At 40.5% G+C, this 10,725-nt stretch overlaps 2 protein-coding genes and 1 non-coding gene across 4 annotated transcripts; all 3 read right to left on the bottom strand.

The window, feature by feature from the left end:
* Positions 1-522: 522 nt before the first annotated feature.
* On the bottom strand, positions 523-596 carry trnar-ucu (transfer RNA arginine (anticodon UCU)). The gene has a single exon. It is a non-coding gene; the product is annotated as a tRNA-Arg (tRNA).
* LOC131125515 (uncharacterized) lies at positions 597-5,109 on the bottom strand. The gene is made up of 10 exons (XM_058067140.1): positions 4,895-5,109; positions 3,168-3,313; positions 2,803-2,926; positions 2,622-2,721; positions 1,986-2,173; positions 1,764-1,897; positions 1,573-1,696; positions 1,388-1,484; positions 1,251-1,326; positions 597-1,153 (listed from the first exon to the last, which is right to left on the bottom strand). The coding sequence occupies exons 1-10, from the start codon at positions 4,953-4,955 to the stop codon at positions 1,052-1,054; spliced, it is 1,152 nt and encodes a 383-aa protein (XP_057923123.1). The 5' UTR covers positions 4,956-5,109; the 3' UTR covers positions 597-1,051.
* LOC131125514 (interleukin-13 receptor subunit alpha-1-like) lies at positions 4,895-10,573 on the bottom strand. Of its 2 annotated transcripts, none has more exons than XM_058067138.1 (10): positions 10,335-10,573; positions 8,900-9,024; positions 8,549-8,705; positions 8,365-8,464; positions 7,887-8,047; positions 7,681-7,811; positions 7,460-7,604; positions 6,488-6,593; positions 6,347-6,410; positions 4,895-6,284 (listed from the first exon to the last, which is right to left on the bottom strand). In XM_058067138.1, the coding sequence occupies exons 1-10, from the start codon at positions 10,399-10,401 to the stop codon at positions 6,153-6,155; spliced, it is 1,188 nt and encodes a 395-aa protein (XP_057923121.1). In that variant the 5' UTR covers positions 10,402-10,573; the 3' UTR covers positions 4,895-6,152. The 2 variants fall into 2 exon arrangements, with proteins under 2 accessions (XP_057923121.1, XP_057923120.1); XM_058067137.1 differs by lacking the exon at positions 10,335-10,573 and adding an exon at positions 9,150-9,577.
* Between the last annotated feature and the right edge of the window lie 152 nt (positions 10,574-10,725).

The raw sequence follows: 10,725 nt of genomic DNA, 5'->3' as shown, positions 1-10,725 counted from the left end.
CTTCCGTGAAGCCATCTTCACCACCTGGAGCAACATTCCCACTAGCATCCTGGAAACACTGGCAACAAGCATGTCAAAAAACATTTTTTAAATGATTACCAAAAATGACATCACAGAGTCTTTCAGTTGATTAATAGTGTATTTCAGTTGAATGGTTGTTGCTTACTAAAATGTTTTTGTCTCACTCACATTTCTTATTTTTGGATTTTGAAGCTCTACTTGCAGCCTCCTTACGATTGCACTTTGCAAAATGTAAATTCTTGTCTTTTCCCAACCCTTTAATTCAAAAGGAAACAGTATACCAAATCATCCTGTTTACATTTATGTTAATTCTTGTTTAATTTCGTATTTATTTAAATGTTTATTAGCTAACATGTAGAAGAGGCTAATGTGTATAATAGTCGTGCTACACAAAAGCGACCTGCATCACTGACGATCACAGCATCCTCGTGTTTTAAAGCATCATCAGCATCCGTACAATACAACAAAAGATTACACTCCAAAACGGTTCCGAGTGTGACCCATCTCTGCCGGGACTCGAACCCGGAGCCTCTGGATTAGAAGTCCAGCGCGCTATTCCATTGCGCCACAGAGACTGCGCCAACGAGGTAGCCGAGTATCAGAATTTATACGCGGCATCGCTATTTCATCGCCGCGCAGCATCAGGACCATTCTAAGACGCCATGTTTGTTGTGACGACTACGGCCACCAGAGGGCGCCGTGGCGCCTTTCGGCTGAGCTCCCAGAAATGCATCACAGCTGCGAGTGTTACATCCGGATTTAGCCTAAAGAATGGGACTACTTTGTTCCGAGCGTGGCAGTGTCACAAGTCCACTGTTAAATACAAGGTATTTTGTTTAAAAGCAATACTGTGTTGGCCATTTTGATCACATTAACTCACCACCACATTAACTCACTAATTGAGTGATGGAATTACACTATAAGTAGAAGTTCATCAGATGAGGAACCTCCCCCTCCTCTCACCTTTTTACACTTTTATTCATTCCTTTCACCCACGTACATTCAAGTTGTCTTATTTTTTTCCAAGAAGTCAAATGTAATGATGAGATTGAGATTGTTGCAGATCCGTCACCAGAGTAATCTTAGGATCCTCTTCCTCCTTTTCTGGGAAATGAAGGTTGAAAACTGCACTCTGAGACAGAGACAAATTTATTTTTCCTACATCCTACCTAATGTCGCTAGGCAAAGCTAAACTAAGAGACTCCCTTGAGATAAACACACACACTAACCTTTGTTTGATGGTTGTAAATATCACTGAGAAGGTCCCGAGGTTGTGGCACTTTGGTGAAGATATGTTCTTTTTTTCTGCACATGGACATTGATGGTGAACATCGTTCAGAAAGCAACAAATGATGCATTCACTGACCTCCTGAACCACACGCAAGTCAACGATGTGAGGCCGGCAAACAGCAGTGGGATGATGACGGCGGCGTACAGCATCGCATTCGCATCTTTGGCTTCATCTGCACTCAAGACATGTTCAAAAACTAAAATGTGCCCCTTTTCGCACCACAAAAAAGGCAGCAAACTATACTAGTTTCTTTCACATACCAAAATACTTTGCATCACTCCATCCTGTCTCTCCGTGTAAGCTGCGTGCTTTAAGGGACATCCTGTAGCAGCAGTGGGACACCCGATGTATTAGCGCCGACGTCTTTCCCGGGACTTCTATAATCTGCGAGGACATAAAGCAGAATGACACATTCGGCCTGCAAATGAACGTCCACTTGTCCTGCTCCTACCTTCCTTTCATCACACTCAGTGTAATTTATGATGAATGTCCAACGAGACAGACGTAAAACATCAGGAGGGATCCAGTTTAAGATGAATTTGCCTGCAACTTCACTAACGCTCCAGTTTAGCGGGCGAGGAGTCACTGCGCAGGAAACAGATGCTAAAAATGTTGACCAACACGCTAAACAATACGTCCGTGAAAGGACACTGATGATTGACAATATCTCCACCTGGCACAGGCATCACTTTGAAGGTGTTTCTGACCAAGGTCTCATTAAGGGTTGTGTTGAATAACATGTAGATGGACTGGATGGCTGTGGACTGCAGATGGCAGCCCGTCCTCAGGCCCTCGGTGTGGGTGTATAACGGGCACTCTTGTAATTCGGAGGATGCCGTGTCTTCCAGCTCGTCCACTAACCTGAGATAAGAAAGTTTAAAAGATCCCCTATTATGTAAAGGGGATTTTTTTTAAATTGATGATCATGTTGCTTTCTCCTTCAATGGAACAATGGGGCTTCCGGTTGTGCAGGGGCGTCAAACGGCAGATGGATATGTGAAGATGTTGCAGGGGGCATTCGTTGTAGCTGAAGGCCCTCATCTGTGTGGTAATGACTGTTTTTTTTTTTCAACAGGACAACGCTTCAATTTAATTTAATTTAAAAAATTTAAAATTTTTAAAAATTTAATTTTTCAACTGGTCTCAAAATTTGGATGAGGAGTGGATGGCATGTATTACAAAAAGTCACCACTAATACACACACTATTTAACTAAATAAAAAATATATAATATGAACAATAAACCCATGTTGAGTGTATTAAGCACATTGTAAAATTTAAAAAAGTGGAAAGTGGAAAAAGTGCCATACCCATAATAGAAAGAGAGACTTGGAGGAGGACCGAGCGGCCGCCAGGAGCACTGAGTGAGCATGGATGAGATGATGCTGCACTGCACATCAGACACCAGCTCTGAGAGCAAGGAAATTAAGATAAAAATTAAGATAAAAGTTACACAAATAAAATATTTCAACATGAGCTGATGTACTCTACCTGGGTATGTAACATTGAGGACGGCAGGCTGGCTGTGTTGGTCCTTACAGACGGTGTGAACAGAAATAAACAAGGAGCCCCCCTCCATGGAAAAGCTCAACAAGGACGGTGGTGTCTGATGATTCTGGAATGACGAGGAAATTATCAACAAAAGCATCACTTCATTGCAATTATTGGGTCAATCAATCTGAGGCCTCAGCGTGAAGGTCAAACCCTCCCTTTTATTTTTCTTTTAAGTGTGGTATTGCACTCGAGGTTCTTCAGATTCTCCATTGCTGTTTTTCTTCCCCCACCCCCATTACATAGCCAAGATTTCCCACAAACATTTGAAATTGAGGAAACCAAGACATTTAACAGTCACTTACGCTCTCCTCTGTAGAGTATTCCTCCTTTGTTCTCCACAACACTTTGTACATGCAGTTTGACGGCAGATGTTTGTGTGCCCACCACAACTGTGCGTCAAAGTCGCTGGTCCACTGAAGGGTCAAGTTGTGCACAGGCATGATTTTCTCTAAAAAAAGGAGAGAAACAGGAGCAAGATCAATGTGTCTTAAATTAGCATCTTCTGTTAATTAATTTTTTTTATTACAGTATATTGGAAAGGGATCATGCTGTACATGTTTATCATGAACCACAGCTCCAGACCATGATGCTTCTACCACCATACTTGGCTGTAGACAAGACACAAAGAGCCACGGCTCCCCCAGTGTCTGCAGTACTCGTGCAGCCCCAGACCATGAAGCTAACAACACACCTGACAAGTTTTCGGTATACTTTGATTCAGTGACATTACATTTGCTCGTATTACTTTAATTGAGAACTTATTTTGTGGATTTGTACTTTCAAAAATAATTAATTTCAATATGTACCTGCATTTATGCCCAAGTATGGTCCGCAATGAAGCCCACAGACAGATCCAATCCACAATGAAGTAAAAACAAACATTTTCCTAGCACACATGACAATGCCAGGATGTGACAGAACCATATTTTAAATAAGTGCTGTCATAATCTCAGTTGAAATTTGCTTTTTTTGTGTCATCATTTTCTTTTAAAGCACCGTACGCTGCAACCTTCACAATCTTATCTGTGACCGAGTAGAAAAAATATACATGCTCAGGAACAAAGATGCCCTTGGGAGCATTTGTAGTAAATGATGGGCATGGGACAACCAAAGGGTGGTAAATTCTGCAGGGAGATGACTACTTATTGTTTTTGCATTTTAATTCATAAAAGTGTCGTAGAACACAGTACCACGTACCACTTTTCCTTTTATGCAGGACACCCATAAAATACATGTATATTTATTTTATGTTTTTCCAAGTTTTTACTAAGCAGGTTTTACTTGTTCTTTTACTTGAGTAGACATGTATACAATATTTTAGTACTATTTCCTCTGCTGTATAACATATTTTGTTCTTTTTAGGCACTGATTTTGGGTATGATTGCACAATTGCTTAAACTAGGACCTTTGGAGAAGTAGTGTTTGTAACTTCCCCTCTTCCGTTGCTTTCACTGCACACAAAAGTCATTTTTGTGGCCATTAACGTTTTTTTTTCAATTTTTATATCAGAGCAATACAAGACAACACCAATAATGTCATCCTGTTTCGTGAGTTGGACGGCTCTGAAATCTTTGGCCTGGGTTTTATGATGATTCTATGTGTAAGTTTATTTTTTTATTTTTTTACTAGGGACAATGCATATTGGTGAACATCGGCAAACTAAAAAGATGTAAATATGCCAGATTATAGCACAACTGCTAGTTATCATATGTAGTGTCCTGTTGAGGTTTACTAACATACACTGGCAAAGCCACTATGGCTGGCATGGGTTAAATATGGTCAGCTGCTGACCTCCACCAGGGGGCGCTTTTCACCAACCGTTTAGTAATTTAGTTAGACCAGCCACGGTTTGTACTTATTGGGAATATACAGTACAGTTTAACCTCCATGTAAACACATTCAGTAACATTTATTTTATATATTAGTATAATACTGCTATTAAAATCATTAAGTGGTCATGAAAACGGTAACAGTAAAGTAGGAGGAAAGGCTGAAGGGAGGGGAAAATGGTTGAATCAAACTTTCTTACCCGTTTCACTTGGAGAAGCTGCTGCTAGCAAGAGACTAAGCAAACATCGAAAAAAAACCATCCCGATTGAAACTTTCTTTAAAGCTTTAAAGTGTCAGTGAGCTCCACTGAAACTAATTTCAAGTGTTTTTCCGTTGGGATTTCTTCAGCTTCAGGACCAAAGACGCTTGACAATATGGGAGGTGCATCTCCCGCAATTGAATGTAACCGAGTGTAGTATGCCGTGGTTCGCCATGATGGAAAGCAAGAGAGTTGGGCGGGGTTAGCGTCTATATAGCAATGTTTGTGGATTCTGCTTTCCATTATGGCGGCCAAAACTGCGCAGGGCGTACTATGGAAGTGGAAGCTAACTGAGCAAGTCTATTTTTCTTTAATTTCCAGCGTCTTCCGAGGAAACCACACTCACTCACTAGGCCGGAAATGGGAGGAGTGTGTGCGGGAGTATGTCTTTTAAAAATATGAAATAAAATATACTCTGCCTTTGAAATAGTCATAACAATTAAATTATGTAAAAAATATATATACACATAAAATATACCATATGATTATACACCATAAAATACTTGTGTTTTATTTTAATTAAAAGTAAATTAAATAATAATAATAATAATTCAGTGGTTGGTATACAAACCACCCAAATTCATCCCATTCAAACATGACCATGCAAAATATTTTAGATAAATTAGGTTCAATATTTCAAGCCAATTGTGATTAAAAATACTTTTTTATTCTAAGCGGTGCCATACCATCCATTCATAAATATTTTGCTTGCCAAGGTTTCTTGGTTGTTTTTTTTCATAACTACATGCGTAAACAAAAAAAAGTTTCACATCATTATGGTGTGCAGAATTTTGTAGGGAAAAAAAGTATTCTCACATTTAAATGTTTCAATTGTTATTCTATTTCCACTGATCTCACTGAGCAGTCATGCAGCATAAAAAAAAACAATAAAGCATTCTTGAGCGAACAACGCAAGTCTGGATGAGTCAAAAATGCAAACTGGACAGAAGCTGAGTGTCTTTTCAGAAAGACTCTGCGCGTAACACATCCGCACATGTCCTGCATGTCCTCGTGTTGTGCAAAATCTTACAGTAGTTTATTGCATCGTCCTCCGCCTTTGCAAACAAGTTTACTTGCAGTCCTGAGGAGTGTGACGACCATCTTTTGTACACCCTGATTCCTTATATTACTTTGGCAAGTGTCCTTTTTAAGGTTCAGTGCATTTCCTCATTGTGTCTCTCTTCTTGAACAGAACCGCTCACCCTGTAAGGTTCTGCTGTATTAGCCCAGAGGATGCGTTGGTCACTTGAGAAGTGCAATGTCCCTGAGGTATAATAATTTTGCAGGGCTCTACAGGTTCTGGCACAGGTGTGTAAAGATTTGTCAGCGTCTGAAAAAAAACACCAAAAATGTTAGCCCCTCAGCATAATGGGCTTCAATCTTATCATTTACCTTGATTTCAGTTTTGAATATCACTGATGGGTCGGGTATGGCAGGGTAGAGAATGGCGCTGTGCCTAGAAAAACATTAATTAAAACTTAATGGCAGTCTGGTGGATGAACAGGTCTGTGCATGCAGGCCTGTACTACCTACCTCCTGATGCAATAGGTGAGCAAAAAGATGACGAAACACAGGACGAGAGGGACGACAATGGCTACGACAATCAATGTTACGCTGGGAGACTTGCCTGGAGTCTGGGCTGCGAAAGAAAAGAACGCCATATATTATCATTGCTAACTCAACAATTAGTTCAGTATCCCCCCAAAGTGAGTACTAAATCAAATTAGATTTTTATACCTTCACAATGTACAACACTATAGAAAGTAAACTTGGATCTACTTTAGAGTAGTCAGTGTACAGTTTGTTTAGCAGTATGTTCTCCCCGTGGGTTTTCTTCGGTTTCGTCCCACATTCCAAAAACATGCTAGATAAGTGGTAAAGAATGAATGACTATTTCAGATTTGCCAAACAGGGCCAGCCAGCTGGCCCACAGTGACATCAGCATTTTTCTGAAGAAAGAACAAAGCAGTTCGACAAGTCAAATCACGGCCAAAATGGCTGACTGCTGGGAGACATTGTGGCTGTTTAAGTCTCCACTGAAGGCCCAGGTACCAAATTTACTGCCCGCCGCTGCATTGTACCAAAATCAGAACAAGTGCACAAAACAGGAAACAATGTGAAAACTAAGGAAAACCAAAACTAAACGCGACATTAATTTGAGGTAATAGCTTGGAATAGCCTGTATCGGTAAAGAAGTACTGGACAATAACCAATATCGATAAGAAAGCCAATATCGAACATCTGAAAAAATAAGTCAACACGCATTCATTATTGGTAGAATCATGGTTTGAGTGCTACATGAAAGCTGCGGACCCCACAGAGAGCTGTGGTTCATTCGGAAGAAACCTAAAACCAAGTTTAATTTTTACATCATTGTATCCTTCCATCCACTGTAATAAAAACTCTTGTCAGATACTGTAAAAGGCTAAAAGGAAGGGAAGGTCACGGTAATGCAACTGACATGCATTGTGGCGTGGGTGCTCAGCCATTTTGATGTTATCTTACCAGGAATCATCTTTGTACTGTAGTCACTATCCATTTCATGGCAGTATTCGGCTTTTACAACCCGGGACCTTAACTCATAACTGCAGCTTTGATCGTAGGCTATCTTCCGGGGTTGTCCACTGGCGATGTAGAAAGTCTCGCATATCTGGACAATATGCAAGTACATTAATGAAGTGACATGGTTCAAGTACAAACTAGGTGGGGGGAAAAAAAACACCTACATGGGATTCACTGCATCCTTTGTAGCACAACTCGTAGACCCAACTGCAGTCCTGCAACACCTCCGGAGTGGTCCAGCTCAGGTTGAGCTTGTTTCCATCCACACTGTAGCTCAGAGTTGGAGGAGAAACCACTTTGAAAGAAGAAGAAGCACACACGCATTTAAAATGGGGTACACTATGACTTGCAGGATGACGGCAGAACCTACCTCGCTTTGGTTGAAACGTGCTTATCCCTGCCTGGCTGCTCAAGAGCATGCAGATGTCCTTGTTGACAAAGTTGGTGCTAAGGTAGCAGCCGTTCCTGACTCCACGGTGGTAAGGTTCCTCACACACCTGCAAACCACCGATATCTTCATCACCACAGATCCTGCACTGACCAGAATGGGGAAAGGGGAGGGAAAGCAACATCAGGAAGTAATAGGTTTACACTGCATAATATTTTCACATCACAGATTGTTTTTTAAATTTGATCTACATTTTCTAAAAGTAATTTTTTTTTACAATTACTCTGAATTTTGTGCTCAAATTTAAAAACTATAGATACAAACCTCAAAACAGATAATCTGAAAATGAAAATTTTGAAAACTCTAAATACTGCTGTCATGATCCAGCTGCTACATGTCACGACGGACCAATGTCAGGTCTGGATTCGTCATTCCAGTTGAATTTTCCCCAAATCCCTACCTATAAGAAAGCGTCAGGTTGACAAAGGGATCAATCGGAATCCAATAACAATCCATCTTATCAGCTTGGAGGAGGCACTTGAAGTCCTTCACGAGCTGAGCTATCAAGTCCAAATACAAATACAGTCACTTCAATGCAACACAGAATATGACAGTATAACCCACAGTGCTGTTGCGTCTCTTACCGCGGGCCTGCGGGGCGTGGATGGTGATGACCGCCGGTGTGCTCTCATTTACTTTGCAGTCGTCAACGCTGACCGTCTGGACGGCAAATGGCCAGCCAGAAGATCCAGCTTTTTCCGTCAGGAGAGTCATGGTGATGTTCCGCCACTCGGTGGAAGACTGACAGAACATGAGAAAGTCATTCAAGTCATTCAACACAACCTGTACTGATTATGCTGTTGCTTATTATTGACCCATAGGACTGTACTAAAACACTACACATACTGTACATACTAAGTACACAAACAGGCCTCAGTAAACAGTATTATACCATTACACCAATACAACACAATCTTTGCTGTAGTTTCTCTTACATATGGTCCATATTTGTAACGGATGTTGCAGTGGTCCGGCAATCCCCTTGGTCTCAGCCAAGACACGTTCACCGTAAACGGGTCAAGCCACTTATGTGACAACTTCACTGGTGCAGGAAGACGACCTAAGGAAGAGGAACCGATGGTGTTTCATGCATGATGCAAGACATCATTAATTCAATTAGCTAGCACTGTTAGAGCAGTGGCGACAGAAAACTCATCAATAATAGTAATTTGGGTTGTATTCCACCTTTTATTTCCTGTTTGTGTATCTTTGTTTCCTGTTCTTCACCATCGGCAGTGTCTTTATTTCGGTGTAAGGACAATGAGCACGCTGGCGTCTGAACAGTAATCAAGATAATGATTTTGTTCTGTTGGGAGTGATGGGTGATGCCACTGGATTTCCTTTCCAATCCAACATCTTTTTTCCTGTCTCCTTGGATCATTGTGTTGGTTTGGATGTTGTTGCATGTCTTGGACCAAGGACTTTTCCTGAAATGATGCTGTATGTATCCTCCTCTTTGGGTGCGTTCCTGTTCCCTACTTTCCTTGGTGAATTAACGTTACATTATTTTGCTGCTTGGTATTTGTTATAAGTTGTGCTGCTCTGTATCATTACATTACCTACGACAAGAAGCAACAAACATAATTCCATGAATTTCAATAGGAAAGATGCATGCCGAGCTCTTATAAAATATACTTATTTTTACATCTTACAAGATCTCTTATATTGTTGAGTTGCATCATCACCTCTTTGTGCCTCTCACGCAAAAAAGGTAAAAAAAAAAGTATAAATATGTCTTTGAGAGAGATCGGTCGGGTTGAAAAAAAATTATAAAAATCATAAATATATCTCAGTAGATATTCTCCTGGTATTTTGTTGTCTTATACTTCATTATGGCTCATGGAATTTAATTCCACTTCTCCTTTACACATACAGTAAATGAGCCTTGGAAAGCGGAAGCAACAGACTTATGCACGTGCGTTCTTTCTTCTTCTACAGTTTTTTTTTCGACCCACCAAACCAAAAAACCCAAACTGTGGTGAGGGATTTAGTAAACCTTACCTTTTGCATGCAGGCACACTGTTAGCATAAATGCGCCAACAGTGCCATCTTTTGGTGGAATGTGTGAACTGCACATACTATCAATACAGTTTACAACTCTTCACCTCTGTGGAATAAAACACGACAAAAACGACGAAAGGCACATACTAACATTAATGAATGCAGACTGATTTTGTGTAAGAACAAAGAAAAGTTATTTCTGGCAAACAATTAAACAATTCCATTCGAACGCGATAGAAACTACAACAAATATCCACAATTTAAGTAGATGTGTATTCATAACACATGAGCTTGCTTACTCTACGACGGGCAGCATATACGTTTTAAATAATATTATTTATATAGCATTTGTGTGTTGTCAAACAATACCTGCTTCCGCGTGGAGCGAACAGAGCAAGAAGCAGCAGGAGCAAAAAGCCAGAATAGTAAAAGACATTCCGTCCTCCGGCGTCTTCGCACCCTGAAGTGATTGGCCAGTTTAATACCACTGAGAGACCAAAGTGGACAATCGTGGACAATGACTATTAGTCCAAGCGGGGACGACTGAGCTTCTGAAGCAATGCCGGGAACTGGGAAAGTAAACGTGACGAAAAGTCATTCTTGGAAGTGGGCGGGTCGATCCACACACCATTATTGATACCACAGCGGGAGGGATATTGTGGGATATGTTTATTTGCCAAAAAATTTGCCTTGAGTGTTATTTTCACTATAACCACAAAAAAACTAATTAAAGGCAATATCAAATGATTTAATTATATTT

This window comes from Doryrhamphus excisus, chromosome 3 (genome assembly GCF_030265055.1).
Source record: "Doryrhamphus excisus isolate RoL2022-K1 chromosome 3, RoL_Dexc_1.0, whole genome shotgun sequence".
Classification (NCBI taxonomy): domain Eukaryota; kingdom Metazoa; phylum Chordata; class Actinopteri; order Syngnathiformes; family Syngnathidae; genus Doryrhamphus; species Doryrhamphus excisus.
This window is presented reverse-complemented; position numbering and strand designations above follow the sequence as displayed.

Coding starts and splice junctions, on each gene's coding strand:
- LOC131125515 (XM_058067140.1), bottom strand. CDS start 4,955: ATGGTTTTTTTTCGATGTTTGCTTAGTCTCTTGCTAGCAGCAGCTTCT. Junction 2,174..2,621: donor AGTCTCTCTTTCTATTATGG/GTATGGCACTTT, acceptor TTCTTATCTCAG/GTTAGTGGACGAGCTGGAAG. Junction 1,898..1,985: donor CAAAGTGATGCCTGTGCCAG/GTGGAGATATTG, acceptor TTTCCTGCGCAG/TGACTCCTCGCCCGCTAAAC.
- LOC131125514 (XM_058067137.1), bottom strand. CDS start 9,345: ATGATCCAAGGAGACAGGAAAAAAGATGTTGGATTGGAAAGGAAATCC. Junction 8,465..8,548: donor CCACGCCCCGCAGGCCCGCG/GTAAGAGACGCA, acceptor TGGACTTGATAG/CTCAGCTCGTGAAGGACTTC. Junction 6,285..6,346: donor TATTCAAAACTGAAATCAAG/GTAAATGATAAG, acceptor GTTTTTTTTCAG/ACGCTGACAAATCTTTACAC.